The sequence below is a fragment of the Elgaria multicarinata genome, chromosome 10, assembly GCF_023053635.1.
Source record: "Elgaria multicarinata webbii isolate HBS135686 ecotype San Diego chromosome 10, rElgMul1.1.pri, whole genome shotgun sequence".
NCBI lineage: Eukaryota > Metazoa > Chordata > Lepidosauria > Squamata > Anguidae > Elgaria > Elgaria multicarinata.
The window spans coordinates 58459861-58483197 of NC_086180.1; the positions used below are offsets into that span (position 1 = coordinate 58459861).

The 23337-nt window shown below is 39.3% G+C and overlaps 1 protein-coding gene across 1 annotated transcript in view; it reads left to right on the top strand.

The window, feature by feature from the left end:
* CEP135 (centrosomal protein 135) overlaps window positions 1–12710 on the top strand; it is a 37615-nt gene extending 24905 nt beyond the window's left edge. The window contains exons 18-26 of the mRNA XM_063135800.1: window positions 884–939; window positions 2886–3054; window positions 4889–4999; window positions 7242–7427; window positions 7792–8001; window positions 9239–9441; window positions 10286–10390; window positions 10818–10958; window positions 12346–12710. Of these exons, the coding sequence (XP_062991870.1) occupies window positions 884–939; window positions 2886–3054; window positions 4889–4999; window positions 7242–7427; window positions 7792–8001; window positions 9239–9441; window positions 10286–10390; window positions 10818–10958; window positions 12346–12394 (1230 nt within the window). The 3' untranslated portion in view covers window positions 12395–12710. The remainder of the gene's footprint in view (window positions 1–883; window positions 940–2885; window positions 3055–4888; window positions 5000–7241; window positions 7428–7791; window positions 8002–9238; window positions 9442–10285; window positions 10391–10817; window positions 10959–12345) is intronic.
* Window positions 12711–23337: the final 10627 nt, after the last annotated feature.

Sequence of the window (23337 nt, forward strand, 5' to 3'; positions counted from 1 at the left end):
AGTGTGTTGTGCAAACCCAATCATTAGATCTAACACTGCTTCTAGAAAGCTCATTGTTTGGCTTCCCACCCCTGATCCAAGTAATGAATATGATGGGGATTGAGATTTTAAAAATGGGCAAATAATAGAAATAGGTGCTGCCAAGACCCCTTCAGCCACCACTTCACCCCATTCTTCCTTACTCCTTTTCCCATTTTCTGGCTGCTGGCAAAGTGTGGGAGGAGGAAAAACATTGGCCAGAGGGACCCACATGCTTTGCTGCTGTTTTCTTAGAGGAACATCTCCTTTTCTATCACAATAAACATTTCAAGAAGGAGAGAGTAGGGGAAAGGCAAAACATATTGCAATATATGTGAAGAAGGAAAAAGATTTGTGCATCAATTCCCCTCTTCCCCTCCCCCCCACTACTACCATACTGTCAACCATTTGTGGCCCGCATCATGGAGAAATATGAATTTAGGCTGCAAGATGAGATCAGGAAGTGTATACATGGGGTGAGTAGGTGTGCATCAATGACACACATACTTCCATACCCACATAACATAGCTGAAACTGGTGGTGGAACTGATGTCAGTGGCCAAAAGAAAATTGCAGTATTGATGGGGTGGGTGGGAAGAAACAGTAAGACAAATATAATAAATGTTAAAAGTATCAAAAACCATGAGTAACATTTATACTACAGCTGTCCCTAATGACTGGTGCTAGTGCATGACTGGTTGAATACTAAATTGATATTTACAGGGTTCTTGAAACATCTGTACTGGGTCACTTGAGAGATGATGTTTTAGTGCTGTTTTAGACTTTAAATTACATACATTGTTTTAGACTACATTACATATATTGCTGCTGTTATCTCTTCCTGTAATCTTCTCTCTTTCTATAGGAAAAAACTATTCTCAATTTGCGACAAACGATTACTCAATTGGAGTCGTCTTTAGAGTAAGTATTGATAGTGAAAATTATTATATTTGAATGTTTTAAATTCTGTTACAGTAGTGAAGGTATCCGCAACGCCACCCCCTCACACACAAGGCTTTGACGCACACACCTCCCTCAGGCTAAGCACCACCACTTAAATACCTGAGGAAGGGGTAAAAAGAAAAGTATAACCTTTCCCTTATAGCAGAGGGAAAAGATAAGGAGATTTGGAAAAGGCTTTTCTGTGAGTATAGCAGGCTGAAGGTTTAATGTAAAGTGTTTATTTATGAACCAATAAAGCAGGAGACACAGCCAAACTGACATGTGGTTTTATGGTAGCAAAATAAAGAAAATGTTTATTGTTGTTTACAGTTCTTAGTTCCTTCAAATTCTATTCAACTCCTGTCTATTCTTAAGAATACTGGTAGTAACCGATCTAATAATAACAATCCTTAGTCCCTATGATCATATTTTCACTCACTCCTCACACAACAACTGACAAGAAATCACACAGCTAAACATATCTACCCTCCAAACCCAATCACCAACCAAACACCTCAAACCACTCAGCTCCCCCATACAAAACTCCTCCCCCCTTTCCACAGCATCACCAGCCACACCCACTCAGTCCAACATTCCACACTCTCTAGACATACTCACCCAGACATAGCTAAAGGAATAGAAATGTGGGTACCGCCACAGTATCCCTACTCCACACCCGTAACTGAACCTTTATATGTATGCAGCAATTGCAGAAGAAAGTTTTAAAAAGAAATCTGAAATCTGACCGTTTAGAAAAAAGTAATTCAGAGAGCAATCCTATGGGCCCTAGACAACGTCTGTGGGGGCCAATTGAAGCTGGTGACTCCGATTTCAATGGGGCTGTAATTGTATCCTCGGTTTTAGTCAGAATTAGCCAGAGCTCTAAATGAGCTATCCAAGGTGCTAATGCCTAGCTTCCAAAATGGGTTCAGCACCTTGGATAGCTCCTTTAGAGGTCTGGGTGGTTCTGACTAAAACCAAAAATGGAATTGTAGCCCCACTGAAATGGCAGTCGCCAGCCTCCACTAGTGGGAGCGATAGGATTTTTCAGATTAATGGATTTTCCCTGACCTCAGGGCCAGTAATCCGTGCTCCTCTCCTTTTCTCCCTCACATCATTGTTAAATGAGCAGTAGGCCCCAAGCCTGTTTGCCCCCATCCTACAAGCAGGTAAACAAATCAGGCAGGAATAGCTTAGTGCAATATCTGAAACTGCATTTAATTATTACACTTATTATATGTATATCCTGCCTTTTTTCCTTCAAGGAACCCAAGGCGGCTTACATAATCTTCCTTTCCATTTTAACCTTACAACGACGCTGTGAGGTAGTTTAGGCTGACAGTTAGTAACTGGCCCAAAGTCACTCAGTAAACTTCATGGCCGAGTCAGGACTTGAACCTGGATCTCCGAAGTCCCAGTCCAACGCTCTAACCACATGTGAATTATGTTTTTATTATTCTCATACTTGCCAGGATAATAAGCCAGCTTTAAACCAAGTTTTGTTGTTGGCTTAGAAATGGTTCATTTACACCAGTTCCTGGCTTGCTGAGCAAACAGTGGTTAAATGTTGCCAATCAACATTTTGTGAACCACCCAGAGAGCTTCGGCTATTGGGCGGTATAAAAATCTGATAAATAAAATAAAATAAATAAATCATGATACTGTGCAAGAAATTCAGGCATACTGCACAAATGCTTGGACATTAGGTTGGTAATATACATAAGAAATCCATGCTCATTACAAAAATAGAATTTTTACTTTCAAGGCTGTTGGTAATATTTAAAATATAGGTATTATTCAATGAAAAGCTAAACACAGGAGTTGACTGATCTTAATTACTAGAATGTGGTCATTATATAGAATTATATACTATAATGCAAAAAGATAAATTCTGTTTAAGGTTTTCCAAATCCCCCATTTGCTAGCCAATTAAAGGATGCCTTAAATGGTAAAGACCGCGAACTAGCCAGTTTCCGTCGCCAGCTTGATGCAATACACTCTGAGCTTGGAGAAACCGGCAGGGTGAAAGAAATGGCTCTGAAGGAAAACAGAAGACTGCAGGATGATCTAGCCACAATGGCCAGAGAAAACCAGGTACAAGGATAATTCATAATGATGCACATCGTAATTTGCATAAAATTTATTTATTTATTTATTTATTGCATTTATATACTGCCCCATAGCCGAAGCTCTCTGGGCGGTTTACAAAAGTTAAAAAACAGTAAACATTAAAAATATACAAAATTTAAAACCATCAAAAACATAAAAACAACAGTATAAAAACAACAGCATCCATTTAAAAACAACAGTTTTTAAACAACATCCAAAATGTTTTTATTATTGTGGCCTAAAGTGAATCTGCATTACTTATTTAAGGTAAAGACCTTTGCATTTTGGAGCATGTATAGTTCTTGTACATAGATATTTGGATATTAGCTTGTTCATATTCCTTTGAGTCGCAAACATATCATCCAAGTACCATATGAACAAAATAAACTGCTACTATTAAGTATTCATTCACATTCCAAGATTGTCCAAGTGAATTTTTTTCTGCTCTTAGACTTCCTAAATTGTCCTGACTGATATATGGAATTATCTTTTTCCAGATGTTTGACGTTTTCATTGTTGCAGCTTCATTAGGGAATGCATCTTATTGCATAGAACAGTCATAGTAACCAAATAAATTATATCCTATAAAATGAGTCTGCATGTGTAGTTTTCTAATTACTAAGTTCAGAACAAACATTCCAGGTGCAAAGAACAAAACATTGCTGCACTGGACTAGTAAATGGCTTTTTTTTTTGGCAAAATGTATAATATTGGATGGTACAATTAAAGTGAATTATTACTTAGAATAGTCACATCAATAATGGACAATCAATGTGTTTTGAAACACAAGAATATCTGCCAATCAGTCATACCAAAAAGTTATATCTGGCAGTCTACAAAAAGGATATAATTGCAATTTGTTGGACTCCCACTGAAATTCTGTTTCGACTACGGGAAGTCTTCAGGTAGAGATAACTCATAACAGTTTATTACTCAAAACGATTTGCAAAGACTATTTGCAAATAATGTAGAAAGGCCTGAATGATTTAATTATAAGCAGCCTGCAGGTCAGTAAAGATGAAATAGCCTATTAAATTCATGGGATAATGGTGAGATAGTACTTCTGTTTTTTCCAGCTCACCCTTCCCAGTGTGTAAATACTTCTATGACCAGTCGCAGACACAGCAGTCATGACACAATCACAAACAGAGCAGTATTCTCATTACAATCCACAGTCATTGGATAGGGAGAAGCCTTGGGAAAGCCTTGTAAATTTAGATGAGAATTTTGAGTTTTAATAAAGCGTCTCTCTACTTTCCGTAAGCCATTATGTACTATGTACTCAGTGATCAAATAACTTTCTTTCAGTAGCTTTAGAACTCAGAACCAAATGTTTCTTCCATTATGTAGCAAAAGAGCCATAAATCTTTATTTCTTCCAAACTTGTTTTTTTACCACTATAGACATTCAATTGTGAAAATATGTAAAATGTTGAAATAGTTATCAATTAAATGTTGCAAGTGCAATATTAAAGTGTACTTTTAGTGGCTTAGTTCGCCTTAAGGTCGTCATCCAGTGTGTTGGCTGTACAACACTATAGGTGGGGACTCACACGATTGAATGCTCTTCAGTTTAAAACAAAACATGACCACCTGTATGTAGAAAACAAGAGTATAAGAGCAGGGGTAGCGTTCTTCCTGACATGTAATTCTTTGCAGGGAGAGGTGTTATTTTTTTTTCTTATGCAGAAGTATTTGGTTATGTGAACATCCACATTGAAGTTGTACAGCCCATACAAAGGTGTACCAGCTGAAGTGAGATGTAGGCCTGTTTTATTTGTATATAATATATTATCTAATACTACGTGTAATCTAAACAGGCAATCTCAACTGAATTGGAAATAGCCTTGCGTGAAAAAGAAGAAATGAAAATTAGAGTTCATAATTACATAACTGAAGTCTCCAGGTTTGAAAGTTTAATGTCCTCAAAGGTGAGGAAATGCATTCTGTGAAAGTTACCATGAGTACTCTATGAATCAAATGTACTATGTGTTAATTTCATAACTAGGGTTGTATTACACTCTCTACTAACTTAATCAAAATTCTGCAACCTGTGAAATCTATGGAAGTCATGCTATAGTATGCTCATTATGCTTAAATCTTTCACTATCCAGGGGGAGGGACAAATAATTATGCTAGGCATTGAAGCCATACATTCCTAAAACGTTTGACATCCAGATGAGCTCTTCTCTGGCTTCTGAAATTTCTGAAGTCATTGCCAACATATTTACAAGTCAATCTTCACAGCTTAATGGCTGATGAAAATTTTCTTTTTAAAAAATGAAGCTAAGGTAGGGGCATACTCTAGCACACTTTGATTGTACAGGTGAAATGCTGCAGAGGTGGGGAGGGCTACTAGGGAGGAAGTCAAGTTATAGCATTGTTGGAAGACAGTTTCAGCCCTAGGTAGAACTCTTGCATTTAGAAGCAATGTTCCAGGACTTCACAGACAGCCATTGCAGGAGCATTTTAAATACTGCATCCACATTCATTAGCATTGATCTAGCCAATGCCTTCCTGTTTACTTCCAGGGATGAGATGCATCCTTATGGATGAGAACATGAGAGACAGCCTTATGAGTTCAAGTTCCATGCGAAGAGTTGGTTTATGCCCATTATCAGCATGCTAAATTCTGAAGCCACTCTCAAATTCTGCATGTATTTTACTGTTGGACCATACAAAGTCTTTCATGTAACACGCAGATCATGAATCTAATTTGCTTGTGAAAAGTTTTTAAAATAATTTTGAATCATAAACTTGTTCCAGATATCTCAAGCATATTCTTTCATACTGCATGCAATTTCTTGCTTGTTGTAAAGATAAAGGATACAACCCAGAAATCTGTGTGCACCAGCTAGAATGATGCAGAAAAATTCTTTCAGAAGCTCACAAGCTGCATTTATTTTATTAAATTTATATACCGTCTAGCTGTCAGATACCTTCAAAGCAATTTACAATAATAAAAAAACCCAAAACAACAATGAAAAGATCAAAATATTAAATGCCTGCTGGAAGAAGGTCTTAACCTGGCATCTAAATGTGTACAATGAAGACACCAGGTGGATGTCTTTGGGTAGAGCATTCCACAGATAAGCAGGGGGCACTACAAACATGCCTTTTCCCTGGTAGCCCCCTGACTTGTTGCATCATTTGGGTGGCAGCACACAGAGAAGAGCCTCTGGAGGTGATCTTAACAGTCGGGCAGGAATATATGGGAGAAGGTACTCCTTCAGGTGGACCGGTCCTAAGTTGTTTATGGCTTTAAAGATATCTATGTAAAAGACTTTCAATCAGGCCTAGAAACTGACTGACAGCCAGTGTACTTGATGCAGACTGGAATAATATCTTTGAAATGGCCAGGCCCAGTAAGCAGCCTTGCTCCTCTACTCTGTACTAACTGAAATTTCTGGATACTCTTCAGAGGTAACCCCATATATAACATATTGCAATAATCCAGGTGGGAAGATACCTGCATGGATACCTGCATTCAGGCTTTATCACTTGGGTTGTAGCTAATGTATCAGCTGAAGCTGATAAAAGGCACTGTGTGACACTGAGACCACTTACACCTCAACTGTCAGAGCTGGGTCTATGAGCACATTTGGGGTTGCTCATTAACTTATATTTAATTAGATTAAAAAGCAGTTTATGTTTTTTTCACAAGTGCACAACTGGTTCATATATACTACTTTGTGTGTTCCTATTTGAAACAACTGTCACATCAAATCTCCAGATTGGTTTTTCAACTTAAAACTCATCATTCCAATGAGGTATGTGAGTGATATCCATGTACCCAGCCAAAGACCTTCATTGTACCCCCTTAGCTGTTTTAAAATTAGTATAGCACATGGAACCTAAAGAATAGCACCCTTATTGTGTGTAGTAATCAAATCTTTTATCAACTGATTAAAAGAACATCTGCTTCAAATCTTTTGAGATCTCAACTTAAGGATTTGGCCTGACTGTAAGAAGGGAGGAGTTTTTTATTTTTATTTTGAAGAGTGGGGAAAAGATGAATGAATAGTGTGGAAAATATTTCCTTTCCTGCCGAGTGTAGTGGACCAGTTTACTGATTTGATTCGCAAGTGTAAATAGGGTCAGATGATTGGCTGATAGAAAGCACTTGTTATAGTGATTCATTGCTCAGTGGATGGATATTTCTGTTTGAACTAGGAAAGAGAAAACAAGGAGTTGTTGGAGAAGTTCCAGATGCTCCACAGCCAAGCTGAAGACTGGGAAGTAAAGGCCCATCAAGCTGAGGGGCAAAACAGTTCTGTACGACTAGAACTCCTTTCTGTTGATACTGAGCGAAGACACCTTAGAGAGAGAGTGGAACTGTTGGAAAAAGAAATTCAGGAGGTAATTATCTCTGGTAGCTGTGTTTTGCTGCCTGTTCCACTTTATTAATGTGTTTTCTTAATCAAATGCCTTGGCATTAATTTGAGATTTCTGCAACGAGCAAGTGCTGTTAATTAATCATCAGTAAGTCCAAGGGAAAACTAATTTCATATCTATTTCTGTTCTTGCCTAATGCCTGTTATATCTTGTAAATGGTTGTAAGTGTATTTTGGGACAGAATAATAATTCAGGTTGTAGGGAGTTGTTTTCTTTTTTGTTTTGTTTTATAAGTGAGTAAGGGAACTTGAACTTCAGTTAGTATACAGTGAAAAAGGCCATTATATGTATGTATGTAGTAATACAGTTGCTTTTGTCTTTCACTTAGCATATCATTGCACACCAAGCTTATGAATCACAGATCTCTTCAATGGCAAAAAATATGGCCAGAATGGAGGAGAGTCTCAGGCGAGAAAAAGAAGAAAAATCTTCAATCACTGTTGATGTGACTTCTGTTAGAGAGTTGTGTGTTAAACTGGAGTCTAACAAAGACCTTATATCACGTCAGTTAACATCCAAATCTCTGGATTTGGAGAGGGTAAGAAGGGGAAGAACTTAGTTCTTAGTACATCTAAATAAATTCTACATTTAAGAGACCTGGTAAAACTTTTGACACCAAAATAGAAACCCAAGAGCTTGGACCCTAAGATAAGTTCTTAAGGAAGTTGTCTTAAATTAGATAACTTAAGGAAGTTCATCAGTGGAAACTTCTTGTACCTTCCTCCCCTCTAAAGCCACCTGTGATTCTTGGAGGGACATCTCCTTAATGTTGGATGGGGTATGAGGAGCAGCTGAGCAGAGTAGTGGATGGGAAACTCTGCTTCTGTGAAATTCTTTAAGGACCCAAACTCAAGTTTTGGCAGTTCCTCTCCTTAAATTCTTTAAGGACCCAAACTCAAGTTTTGGCAGTTCCTCTCCTACCACAACCCTTCATGCCACATCCCACATCACTCTTACTGTCCAGAGAGGCTTTTCATAGGAGCTGCAAGGGAACAAGAGACTCTCTGTCTGTGAACAACCTCATTTTTTTAAGATTCAAGCCAATGTTTCCAAAGTGAAGAATGGACTACAATGAGACATAAGAAATTCTCAAAGCCACTAACCCCATTGTATGATATTATTCATCCTCCCACAACCTTGCAAGGTAGTTTAGTAATGTTTCTATGTTACAGTTACAGAGCTTGGGCTGAGAGTGGTTTGCCCACATTTTAATAGCTATTTGAACCCAAGTAAAGTACAGTGTTCCATCCTTGGACTACTTTGTATTCTTGTAACACCTTATAAATAAATAAATCTTGATAGCTTCTTACCTCGATAGTATGGTGTAGATAAAACTCTTATCCATGGTTAGCACTATTATTTATTGCCTTAACCCTTTTAAGCTCCCAAATGCATAGAGAAACCATAGTTTTATCTTCTGAGTAGTCCTGGCTCTAAAGTGCATGTATAAAAACCTGCTTGTTGTCTTACAAGCAGTAGGGAGTGGGGTGTGGAGAAACAGCCTTAAGCATGGTTTAGTTTGTACAGATATAACACTTAATTATGGTAAATGCAAACTGATTTGAAAAGTGGCATATACTATTTTCCAGCTGACCCTTAACTGTTGTTAAAATATTCAGACATTAAGAGTTAAACTTAGGTAAGGAAAATCGACAAGGTTAAGCAATATATCTATACAGTCTCTGTATGTGAAAGGATGTCTGTAAATAAAACCTTTAATATTTAACATTTACTTTGAGGCTGCTAATTGGAACAAATTATTTTCATGCTCCTAGGTTATGTCAGAGTTGGATGATGCAAAAGCAGAGGCAGAACTGTTAAAAAAGCAACTGTCCAGTGAGCGACTTACAATACAAAACCTGGAAACACTCTTGGCTACCTGCAGAGACAAAGATTTTCAGAATCATTTGATAACCCATGAGAAAGATTCAGAAATACAGCTACTCAAAGACAAGTTAACACTCTCAGAGAGTAAACTGTACGTTTTGAAGCACCAAACTACAATTCTAACTACAATTTGAGTTTTTTTCAGCTGTTATTTGTAACTTAATGCAGAGATTCCGAGGCTCTTATAAAACAAGCGTCTAAAAATATCGATAAAATCCTAAATTTCTGATTAGTACACCATATACATACAAATTTGTCATTAGATGTTGCGAACTTCATTTATTTTGCCTGGAACCCCAGTTCTTCTAGTCTTCCATCCAAAGATCTTCCATCCAAACATCTTGACTGACTAAACATTGACTTAGAAGTAAGGGTGGTTTCGCATGTTCTGTTAATGGTGGTGATGCATTTTCTTCCCTAGCACAGGGTCCCTTCCATGTGGGTTAAATAGTGACTGTAATATGGTAATGGAATATATGAAACAAAATTTCCTTCAGATGATTAGGATGCTCGCTACAATCTTAAGTAGCCATGCATTTCTCATTCACATGGGAGTGTCTCCATATAGCTGTGGGCAGTTGGAAGCTCAAAGATGTGGAAAGAATTCAGTCAGCAGCATGAACAAATATGGGAACTGATCTTGAATCCCAGTTTCAGATTAATTTGCTTCCAAATATGCAAGCTTGGACTGGACAGAACTGATCTCTTAAGCATTTTTCCCAGCACTGTTTTGCAATTGAGAAGTAGTATCCTAATGTTTCACAGCTGTGTGTATTTGCATTTGTGTGTGAAAATTCGCATGTATGCAGATTAGTGCATTTCTTGATACTTGTTTTTCTGTTTGCCTTGCTTGTGGCTATTTTTAAAATTACTGTAAGATGCCATCTGTAAATGTTCAATTGTTAAGACCTTTCTTTGTTCGTCAATATTTTTAGAACAAGTCTTAATAGAGAAGTTTCTATACTCCGAAATAAACTTGCACAGCTGCAGGCTGATTATGATATTGTAAAAAGACAGCTGACAACAGAACGATTTGAACGGTAAGTGAATTTGCTTTACAGAAGTGCCATTATCTGGATTCCTGTGTTTAACAGAAAAACTACAAAAGCACTTTGTACACAGTTCTATAGAAAAATATTTACTATTACAACTGATTACATATCTGATTCAAGATAACTCTTCCTGTATGCCTTCTTTCCCAGTACAATTGGGCTCTTCACAGCCTGCCAAACAGCTGGAGAACAGGGGTAGCAGGTAGAATCATTCCTATGTGCCTTATTTCCCAGTGCAATTGGGCTCCTAATAGCCCATCATTCAGCTGTTTGCCTGGTTGCTGGAAGCCCAGTCATGCTGGGTATACAAGGGTTCAGTTTATCCTATAAGAAGGCACAGTGTCCAACTTGCCTTCAGTTTAGTAAAATGTGTGGAGATACTCCCAAATTTCCATTATAACTTTCTACTTGATAGGGAACGTGCCATTCAAGAGATGCGTCGGCATGGCCTCTCTACATCTTCTCTACGTGCTTCATCCCCACTTAGTTCAACGTTGAGATCTCCTTCACATTCTCCAGAGAGAGCTCTTACAATAACAACAGAACGAACAGACAAGTATGTCATTAAATAGATTACATGCTTACTTTTTTGACATTTTGCTAATTTGCATAGTTTCAACATTGAAATGTCAGAGTGGATGCACTTAGCATTTTTCCAGGAGTTTGAGTTGTAGATCAATACTTTTAAGAGGCATTGCTCCAAGTCCTCTCTTTACCATTCTGACTCAGTGGGAGGGGAGCTATTGATACTGTGCCCTCTGACTACAGTGCCTAGAAGTACTCCACCTATTTCTTGCATGCAGAGAGCTGTGCTGGCTTTTATACAGCTGATATAACTATTATGCCAGTATGTATTACGAACAATAGTTTTCATTACGATGTAGTCTACAGAACCTGAAGAAAATAATTTTACATGATCATGTAAGATATGCTATGAATATAATTATTTTAATTTTTTTCCTTCTCAGAAATGTGGGCTTCAAGGATTAATCAATTACTTTAAAAGCAGAACAATAACGGAAGGTTTAACATGTTTGGACTCGTTGTCAACGTTGACATAAATTCTACCTCTAAAATGTTGTTAAATCATTAACACCATAGAAAACTGAAACAACAGAGGCTTGTAGGAGTGTTTAATGTGCGATCAACCCTTGCTACATTCTGCTATTGCACTTAAATTGGCATATTTTCCCTTAGCTCTAATAATGAGCTTTGTCTTTAGGTTAAGACCAAAATCTGAATTGGAGTAAGTGGTGTGGATTGTTCGCCTCATATTGATTTTTTACGCTTATTCACATTTGCTTAAAAAAGATGGGATGAGGAGTTTTTCAGCCACCATTTATTTTTTTGTGCTTCTGGTTATTTTGATGTCTTTGGGCAGTATCCTATACTGCCTGCCTGCTAGCGTAACCACCAGCTAGCACAACATGGAATCGCAGTTTCAGAAACAAGCAGCAATGCTAGTTTCCAGGGTGGGGCAGTTCAGCAGAGCTTATAGAAGGGAGTTCCCCTGGCCTCTTCTGTTCCAGAAACGAGCATTGCCATTAGTTTCCAGGGTTGCTTTGGGAACTGCTGGTTCCTGTTGTGCCAAGGGATGAGTTCCACTTGTGCAAGAGAGCCAGAGAAAGCACCGCAGCAGTATAGGATACTACTCTTTGTTTATACCCTACTTAATTTTATATAACTTTTATGTAATAAATTATTGTTCAACTTAACCTGACATTGCTCTGTAACCTTAACAAAAATGTCAAATGGGTGACTAGAATATCTTATTAATTTTATCTCAAAAATGAATACTTGATCTGATCTTCAGAACTGAGCCTATGTTCTAAAAATCATTTTGATTTTTTAAAAGAAAAATATTTTTACATGTACCAAATAATCATGGTAGTATGTATATTTTAAAGAGAGCTGGCAACATAATATGTTTTGTTTTTTTAAAGTTCAGAAATAAAGTTTGAAGAAATGACCCAGCTGAGCTCCAGCTTTTAAAGGCGTAAAACAAGGGAGGTTAGATAGAAAAACCATTAGGTAAGTGAAGAAAGGATGGATCTTATTTCAAGAAGACCAATACTCTTGAAGTTCTTTTCATAACGATGTCATAATATAATAGCACAGGGGTCCTCAACACTACACCCAAAGATGTTATGATACCTACAGGGACCTCCAATGCCACCCACACTGCTCTTCATTCACTTGCCCCATCAAAAAAATAATAATTAAAAAATTGAAAAATATTTGTGTGCCAGGTTCTCCTTCCTGTACTTGAACCTGCCACTGATCAACTGTTTAGCAAGCAGACACAGAAAATGAGGCAAAAAGGTAGAGGGGAGAGAGAGAGCAAGGCCAAGAGTGGGAAGAAAAATAGCACCTGGGAGTGGAGAGAAACAGCAACATAAAGGAGTGAGTAGGACATAAAGAGCAAGGCTAGGGGCTAGGAAGGGAGAGGAAAGAAGACTAGGGATGGGAAAGGGATAGAAATCACAAGGCTAGAGGCTGGGAGTGGACAGAGAAAGGGCTGTGTCGACGGAGCAAGATTGGGTGGACCAAGAAGCAAATCTTTCCATTTCCCCGTCCCAGCCTCTGGCCTTGCTATTTATCTCTCTCTCTGACTCCTCCCCTCACTTCTAGACTAGCCAGGCCTCTCCACCAGCCATCATGTGACTGGCTACATCCTCCATGGGAGCCATTTTTGGGTGGTGCCCACAGCAGTTTCTCAAATTCTCAAATGTGCCCACAGGTCGAAAAGGATTGGGGACCCCTGTAACAGCAGGTTCTAGGATATGTTCCACAATAGATTCAACTCTACTAATGCTATCTTGGCTCTGTTATCAACCAGCAAGCTTTTCTGGGCTTGGAAATGTATTGAATACAGAGCTGCCTCTCTGCATTTTGCCCGTTTTTTGTGTGTGTTTGTTTTTAAAGGAGATAGATTTAATTTTGGAAGGACGTCTATAAATTGAAGGCTCAATAACCTTCACATGCATAGGAAATCCAACTGTGTATCAGAATGTGCATGGAATTCTGGATTAGAATTCTGGTGTATCTTGAATAATTGTCTTTCTACTATACTAATGTTTCTAGTATATATCCTTCTGTAACATATGTTCTTGGTGCTATAATAAAGTGTGATAATGCATAATGACTATTATGCATTATTACTAGATGAGGTAACTTCAGTTTTCAAAGCATAATTGCAGACTGACATGCACTTCTGAAGAAGAGTTTTATTTTCCAGTTTCCATTATCGACATCGGTAAGAAGAACAGGGAATGGCATGCGACATCGAAGGAAGACCCAAATCCTAAATTTGGCTATGCCTAGGGTACTGCTAATAAAATTGTTAAAACATGTTTTAATAAATAATATATATAAGCTAGAACAGCTGTCTCAGCAGAAGAATCCTACTTAATTTAAATATAAGGGTTACCCTATATTATTGTTTCTAAGATATTGACAGCTCATTGGCCTGGTATCTTCTTTTACCTCTTGCATTATTCAGACTGAAAACATCAACGGAGAACAGAAAATACTAATAATAAAAATAAATTGAACACTTTTTAAATAAAGCCGTTATCGCTGCTTCATATCTAACAGCAGAATCATAAGTTGCTCTTTTGGATATTCAAAGGGAATTTGCAAATCAGCATGCGCACATAGTGCAGGCTCTGTTAATTTCAGTGGTATAAGTTCAGGACTATGGTAAACATGTTTATTATTAACACAAATATAATTGCCGAATAAAAGAACAACTCTCTTGAGAAGAAATTGCAGTTTTAAGAAAACTAATAAATCATGAAACTTCTCTGGATATGTTTTTTTCCAGATGAGCCTCTTGTTGTGCCATTACCCTGCCTCATTCATGGAATTTTATAAGGGGGTCCATACAACATCTTCCATGCATAACTGTCTCATGTTTCCTCACCACTACTGTTGTCATTCTTGTCACAGAAACTCTGTTCTAGAAAATAAAATAGAATAGATGCATAATTCTGTTTATATGTAAACTCTATTTTAAACAACCCGAGGTCAAACTATAGTTTAGGATCCTGGTTTGTTCATTAACTAGAGTTTAAACAAACCTCAAATCTCATGGCCATAAAAAAGGAGTTGAGAGAATGGGGAGCACACGAGCTTAAAGCTCACCCAACTAGTGCACATACAAAGAAACCATGGATGATCTTCGCATGAGTATTGACGGGGAGTGTGTCTCTGCTCATACTTTTGGTCCTCTCAGCAGCTTTCGATACCATCAACCATGGTATCCTTCTGGAACGCCGGAGGGGATTGAGAATTGGGGGCACTGTGCTCCAGTGGTTCCGGTCCTACCTCGGGTAGGTTCCACATGGTGATGCTGGGGATAGCTGCTCAAAGGAGCTGTTGTATGGCGTACCACAAGGCACAATCCTATCCCCATTGCTGTTCAACATCTGCATGAAACTGCTGGGAGAGATCATCTGGAGGCATGGGGCAGGGTGCTATCAGTATGCTGATGACACCCAAATATATTTCTCTAAACCTTCAATAATAGCATCAGCTAAGGATAATGTGTCTCCTCTGTATGAATGCTTGGAGGCGGTAATGGGCTGGATGAGGAAAAACAAACAAGCTGAATCCAGACAGGTGCTTGCTGTCAAGGGCCCTAACCTGGGTTTAGAGGTATGTCAACCAGTTCTGGATGGGGTTACACTTCCCCTGAAAGACTGTGTTCGCAGCCTGGAGTTGCTTCTGGATCTGTTGCTCCAAATGATAGCCCAGATAGATGCGACAGCCAGGAGTGCCTACTATTCGCTTTAGCTGATAAGCCAGTTGTATCCTTTCCTAAAGTAAGAAGACCTAAAAACGGTACTGCATGCACTGGTAACTTCAAGGTGCGATTTCTGCAATGTGCTACCTTTGTACCTAGTCTGGAAACTTCAACTAGTTCAAAATATGGCAGCCAGGTTGGTCACCGGTACACCTAGGGGTGACCCTATTACACCAACTTTAAAATTACTTCACTGCCTGCCAATTAGTTTCCAGGTGAAGTATAAAGTGTTGGTTATTACCTTTAAAAAGCCCTACATGGTTTGGGTCCAGGTTACCTATGGGATTTCTTTCTCCTGTACAATCCACCCCACACACTCAGGTCCTCTGGGAATGGTTTACTCCAGTCAGCCACAACTAGGCTGACAACTTACCCCGAGGACCTTTTCTTATGCTTCCCCCAGACTGGAATGGCCTGCTGGAGGAGATTCGTCAGCTTAATACTTTTAAGGCAGCCATAAAGACTAGTCTCTTTTGGCAGGCCTACCTGGATGAGTTTTAAAGCTAAGAATTTTAAGATGTCGTGATTGTTATTTTAATATTGTTATTTTAATATTGGCTTTATATGCTCTTTTAACCAGTTTTATGTATTATATTTAATGTTCCCCGCCTCGATCCAGAGGAAGAGGTGGGTAAGAAATTATTATTTTATTTTAATATTGAGGAACATAGTCCTATGTCCAGATTCTTATCACTTCAGATTGAGGGTAGGGGCTCACATGACAGTTACTTCAGTAAGAAAACATCCATAGCGTATTCAGCAACATCCACTTGAATGAAAATAATCTGTATGATGTGGTTATGTACTACCTCACCCACATTTCAGTATAATCTTTCTATGGCATTCACATATATATCAAATGGTATGTGTTACATAGCTATAGTCTGATAGCAGATAGAATTTTCCCCCAGGTATTTCTATTTACAATTCAAGGTTCCCATCCACCCCACCCAAACCAATGATGCTCAGGTTGCTTGGTTTTACTACAAAAAACAAAACAAAACAGTTCTCTTCGCAAGTCATTCATGGTATGAATTTCAATTCTGCAGTTGGTTAGTACTTTTCTTCCATCTTGAATTTCTTTTCTAGTGACTATTTCAAAGAGAGGAGATAAGCATGACTTTTGTTCCATTCTACTGTATGTCTTCCCTCCACCCTTGCCGCTGCAGAGCTGCATTGCTTTGTCTAACCTCTAGAGCCCTTTATTACAAGACTTAGTCATCATATTCTAATGAGCTGTGAATTTTGGTGGTAGTCATGATTGAAAGATAACACATCGTTTTCTGTAGGCTTTTATCTTCTATCACTGGCACCACTCCAAATATGAATCATTAGACAAAAATCTGAGATTGTTATATGGATCAAGGTATGAGGTGGTCTGTATGAAAAATCACAATTTCAAAGTTGAAAAATTAAGAGATGAGTGCTAAGTTAAAACTGAATTAAGCAGAATTCGGATACAGGTTGATGATCTGTACCATTCAGTTGCAGTTTGGTGGCTAGTCTGCAGGTCGACTAAGGCTTGTATTCGATGTAAGTCCTACTTAGAGAAGACCCACTGAAATGAACTGGGTTTAAGTTAGACACTAGTGGATGTTTATTTTAAGGCAATAACCTTTGGGGTGGGGAATGTGGGGGGAGACCTAGATCCCTAGCAATTTAAAGATGTCGTTTATTTCAGAAACACCTGCTCTGAACTCCTTTGAAAAGGCATTATGGTTCCATGATATCCTTCCTTTCACACAAGCCAATACTAAAGTAGCCCTCTTTCCCCGTAGGATCTGCTAGGCGAGGCTTTGGGGAGGATCTTGGATTTTTTTTAAAAAAAAAACAAACCTAGCAGGCTACGATCAAATTGTGCCTCGACCCAAGCCGAGGCTGTTCCCTCCCTTGTCAACTTGAGGTTGTCGGGTTGCAGGGAAAGAACGAGCATGTGATCGCCTGAATTGAATTCGCTCGCTCTTCGCTTTGCCATGGTGTGGCAGCAGCGCGGAGAGCAATGGAGGCTGCTTGAGAGACGGGGTTGGGCGGCTGCTGCTGCTGCTCTTACTAGATCCATCGCGAAAAAGAAAAGCCCAACCAAATTTCTCGTCGCCAAGCCAAGGATCCGAACAAGGTAGGGCCGTCACGTTCTGAGTTTTTCTTTTGTCTTAGTGATATATTTATTTTTAAAGCGTCGATGAAGAGGAGAAGTTTGGGCTGCAATCCCTCCCTTGTGTTCTGACCTTGTCAGTTTCAGGCGTTAGCACCTTCGTGCCATTTAACCCCCTGGAATACATGTCTTGCCTTTCACAGAGGGCTCCATTCCCGTCTATTGTTAGCCTGAAGGCTGGTGTTTCCTTGGGCGCTGGGGGTTTGCAATGAAAGGCTGCCTGCGCTTACACTGTCAGTCAACCTAGGGGATGTGTCAGTTTTCTGAAAAGATGGTATTTCTTAAGCATCAGCGAAAGACAGCTGCTGTGATGAAGAGCGGGGGCGGGGGGGGGCGGTGAACTACAGTCATATTGGTGCTCTCCTAAATGGATTAAATAAAACCAGCACTATAGATGTTGGCAACCTTGGCAATATTTTCATGCCATATAGATTTCCGGAGTGTGTGCGTGCTGATGTATGGTTTCCCCATTTTTCTTAGTTTGCTTAGCATTTTTCTTTTAATCTCGCATTCATTTTCCTAGTGGCAGAGAGAAAGGAATGACTTTTGTTGCTTCCTATACCCCCTCCCCACATTCCATCTCCAGAACTGCATTGCTTTGTCTAACCTTCTCTAAAGCCATTTATCATAGAACCCGGTCACCATATTTTAATGAGCTTTGAAATCTGCTAGTTGTCATGGTTGAAAGATAGATGGTAGAGTTTTCTGTGCACTTTCTGTCTGCCACCCCCACCTTGCTAAAGCAAGTGCACTAAAGGTTGCACTGCCAAGAATGGAAAACCAGAGTCCATCTAGGCTTATCATTCTTGTTTTGTTTTTTAATTTGTCATAGGTAGATTTGTCATTCTTTTTTCCTTTTCTTTTTAAGCAGGTTAGTTTCTTATAGCTGGGACATCTGAATGACACAAATACTACTGTATGAAAAAGCAGGCTATAAAAGAGGAATATAACTAAAAAGCATGACTTTATGAAAGAATTTTGCAAATATTCTTTAGAAAAGATCCTGCTTTATGTGATCAAATGTTCAACGGGTTAAAAGAAAACTAGAAACCACAACCGTACATGTTGAAATTTTAATATGGTTAACAATAGTGCTGCTGAAACTGAGCTGCCAGGGAAGGGGAAGAGGTTAGAAGAGAGAAGGGAAAGTGCCCATTGCAACTACAACAATGAGTGCTTTAAAGACAATTTTTTAAACTGGGGTTCCCCCCACCCCACTTCACAAAAGAGATACCTGTGTTATACCAGTAAGGGCGTATTTTAGGGGTTCGATACTAGAATTTCTAAATCAATTTCATTTAGGGGGGAATCTAAAAAACATTGTGGAGCAATTTTACAACCAGTTAAAATGTTTACTACTATATGTATTTGTGGTTATTTATATTCCTCCCACCTCCTTTAAGGATACAAATCATTCAGGCATACATGTAAGATAAAAATATATTAAACGCAACGCATATATACACCAACGTGTATAACAAGACATCAGGAATTCCCACAGTTCAGCTGAAGTAGGCTCTGAGGTAATCTTGGCTTTGCCTGCTTGCCTGCCTCTTTCTCCTCCCTCCTCAGAGCCTGCTCCAGCTGGACTGTCTTCTCTTCCCCACATGGCCATTTATCACCAACTGCCCTGTGGGAAGGACTCCAGCAGAGAGAAGGAGGTAGTTGGTCCTAATGAAAAATAGTATTTCAGTGTGACAGTAAGGTACATGTTACTGTTGCCAATGTTAGAAAATTGTGAGATATTAATTAGCGATTTGGGGTAGGGGGACTAACCAGACCTCAGAAAATCATGAAGGAATTAAGTATTAGATGTGTTATGTGAATCTATTTCTCCTAAAATTCTGTCTGACTAGATTTGATTCAGGCCCAGTGGCAAAAAAGGCAAGAATCTGTAGATAAAATACAGCCAAAACATTCTAGAGCACCTGAAAATTATTTCCTCTATATTAATTATTAAGCTCAGAATGTTGGAGTAACGTCAGCTGTGGTTCCAGGAGGCTATCTTCATGGGGGATTTCCTACAGCTTGGGTGTGTTGTAAGGGCCTTTGCAGCACATGACGTCATGGCCAGCACATGCCCAACCAGCCGCTTCCACTTCAAAAAGTCACAATATCACAGAGTCATTTTACTGTGTTCTCTTTAGTTCAAGTGGCTCCCGTGCCCTTGCTCTGCAATGCATCCCCATTCCTCTGCATTAAATCCTGGACATGCCTTTGTGACTTGACCGTGGTGTGGTCAAGGGGTGGGGCTGCCCCTCCTCCCACTGCTCCTTTTCCTAGCCCGCTCCATTGAGAGCTGTAATTATGCGCTTCCTTGTTGCTTCTCTGATGTTCTTATTTAGCTTCTCTGATGTGTTATTTAGCTTCTCTGATGTTTGAAGTAAATACGGGTAGGAAACTATAACTCTGTGATAGTTTGCTGGAACTGGGCAAAATTAGGGTGGTGGGATGCTGTCATAGGGAGCCTTCAGATCCTGTTCATTGGGGATTTTGCTTTCTAAAGGAAAATTGGGTCGTTTTCCCCAATCACCCCATTTCCCCCTTTTTGGCTATTGCCTGTTCCATTCCATTTTTCACCTTTGCAACATTTCTGCATATCTGAAACGGCACATTTCTGGAGTTCCAAAAAGGGAGCTTTTATTCTTTCCTTTGCCGTTGCACAGCTGCACATCTCCAGTTTATCAAAATGAAAATCTGCCCCATTCGTTTCTTCCCATTCCCATTCATACAGCCAGTAGCAGGGAGAACCTGGGGTTTGGGGACAGCTGGCTCTGCTGTGTAACATTGATGGAGCACAGCCAATTTCAACATACTGTTGAGAATGAAAGCAATGTGCTTTCTTCCCATGCTCGTGAAGATGGGGCCAGAAAAACATGTCAGATGGGATTGAAATGGGATTTTAAAACAACTTGTTTTTCCATTCAGTAACTCACTATGCCATATCATAAACTGCTGTTGAAATGCCCATAAAGTTGTCAGTGGCAACTGGTGCCCACTGTCACTTAGTAAGGCAGAAGGCAGGTTCATCAGAGACACAGACATTTTTTGAATTTCCAGCAGTCCATACCACAGAAAGGGGAAGCTGAGGCACACAAGCTTTAAGAGGAGGGGAGGAGCCACACAAAAGCACTCATTTAGTCGCATAGGGCGTCATCAGGCAAGTGTTTTGTTGCATGCTCGTCGCTGGGCACTCATGGATTTTTGCGGATCCCTCTTACGACATTGTCTGCATCCTGTGCACCTCCCGCCCCTTCTAGCCTTCTTCACACGACAACAAAAAAACACCCCAGTAAATCTGACTTGTTTTTTGAGATGGAACTTGCTGCTGTCTCCTGCTGTGTGCAGAAGAAGCAGTGCAATCAAAAAGGCTGACTGAATGGGCCACGTGTAGGTTTTTTACTTCCTCTTTCAAAAGAGGAAGTAATAAGGGACAAATGAGCAGGTGGAGCGACAGTAAGGAAACACGATTTTCCCTTGTGTGATGATACTCATATTTTCCTTTTTCAGCAATTTCTTTCATTGCGTAGGGAATCAAATGACCATGAATAAAAAATGGGGTGTTTGTGTATGTGATCCACACAAAATAACGATTAAAAGTAATAAGCCACTGCAAAAAAGTGTACAGAGAGCATCCATCAAAACAGAGTGTACAGGGGATGGGATAATAATAATGATAATATCCTCAGAGCCACAGAAAAGTAATATTCGGAACCCAGGAGCAAATTCTGAGAGAATCCACTCCTTTGCATGTCCGTCACAAGCATCCTGCAAACTATCCCTCTGAATATTTACTGATATAACAATGAAGAGCCGCACAGTACAACAATCCAGCTTATGAATGTCTATTCAGAAGTAAGGAGGTATGGATTATTTAGGAGTACATATAAGATAGCATACTGCAAAGCTAGAGGCAGGGGGTGGGTTGATGGTGGTGGGAGAATAATAAAGGTTTTTAAGTTAGATTTAACAGAAAATTCACAAAACAAGATTTTTTTAAAGGCAAAAAAAGAGGAGCTTATAAAGTGTTAAAGTTACCCCCAAAATTATCGGTAAAATGAGTACCCAGTTAGCTGGGGGAAAGGTAATCATGGCCAGGGAAGGCAACGGCAAACCACCCCGCTATAAGGCCTGCCAAGAAAACGTCAGCGAAAGCTGGCGTCCCTCCAAGAGTCAGTAATGACTCAGTGCTTGCACGAGAGGTTCCTTTCCTTTCCTTTCCTACTTTCCTCTAGTGTCTAGTCTGGATCCAATGAGCTGACCTCATGCTGCCCATTTACACAGATATACACCCAGTTATCCACACAGAGATAAAAGAAAGACCCACCCACACAACGCACAGAGAAACCACAAATACACCACCACCACTGAAGCCCCTCCTGAATGCTGTTTCCCCCATGACTTCTGACATCTCTTTCTTGCAGGAGACCCAAAACATAATGATATAAGGGAGATAAGGAAAGGAGTTCCTTGCTATTCACCGCTCTCCCTGTTGCTTTCTAGCTAGCTCTGCTGGGGAAACATTTTGAGCAAGCATTGTCACCACACATGGTCAGTATTACCCCAACCCACATCAAATCAGCATTTTCACTGCAATATGTATCCACCATAACACCAAGATTTATTTCCTGCTCAGTTAGTGCCAGTTTAGACACCTTCAGTATATGTGAAATTGGGGGTGGGGGTGGAGAGGTTATCTACTTACATTTATGCACCTTGAATCTCAAGTGCTGTTAGCTACTGATTCACCCAATTTGAAGATATTTTTTGGACTACTTCACAGTCTGGCTTTTCATCATCCTGAAAAGTTGTTTAGAATGATGAAAAGCTAAAGAGTCTGCAAAGAGCACCCTCTCTGCTCACTTGGTGGTCTTACTAGCTTACTTGGCTACAATACTGCTCTCCTTTACTTCAGATAATTTAAGTACCATGTCCCAATATAAATCCCTGGAAGTTCCCACTGTTGTCCCATCCATTGTGGGAGCTATCATCTTACTCCTACCCTCTGTTTCCGATTCTTTAATCAGTGTTCAACTAAGTCTTGATTGCATACTTTTACCCTTGGTACTTTAAAGATTGAAATGTATATATTGGGGGTGGGGGTAGAGAGATTGTAGAATAGTCTGAGGTACATTTTTTTGCTGATTTATGAAATTGATAGTGCTATTATTCAAACATGTCACTATAGGTTTTTAAGGTCACCTCAGTTGAGACCAAAAAAGGCACAGCAATGTTTATGAAAGAAAGGTAGTTTTTATTATTCTGATGTAGCCTGTTTGTATTTCATTTCATGTATTTTCATACCTTATGAGGTAGGTCTTTATTATTCTTAATTTATAAAAGAAAAATTGAGACTGACAGATAAGTGATGACTTGCCCAAAGCCATCCAGTGAAATTACAGCTGAACAAGGATATCCCAAGTCTAAAGTAAACCATTGGAGGATAAATAAATGAGGCTTCAAGCATTACAGAAATAGTTCTGACCAATTCACCAATGATCTCCTTCTGGCTAAATCCTATTGTCTTTCTGTATTTTCTTCTAATCTTCCTTTTGCCTCTAGCACTGTTGATCACACTTTTGTCCCCTCTCAGAGTTGGGATTTGGTGGTTATATCCTTATTTAAATTCATATGTCCAATCTTTTTGGAATTCCCCCATGGAATGCTTTTTGTTTTCCAATAATCTATTCTTGGTCTTTTTCTGTTCTCTAGATTCTTCTTCTTGGTCCTCTGATAGCATCCTTTAGCTTCTTTCATTTGATGATTTAGGCATTTTAAGATTTATATACAACTGGTTTATAAGGCAGCTTCCAAAGCAGCTGACAAAATCTGAAAGAACACAGTCTCAATAAAGATTTATATAGTACAACTAAAGAACACCTCACCAGAAGAGCATTTTTAAAAAGTCAGATAAAGCTGAAATTTATAGGTTTATCTCTCTGGTTACTTTCCCAGCTGTGTGTACTTGCTAAAATA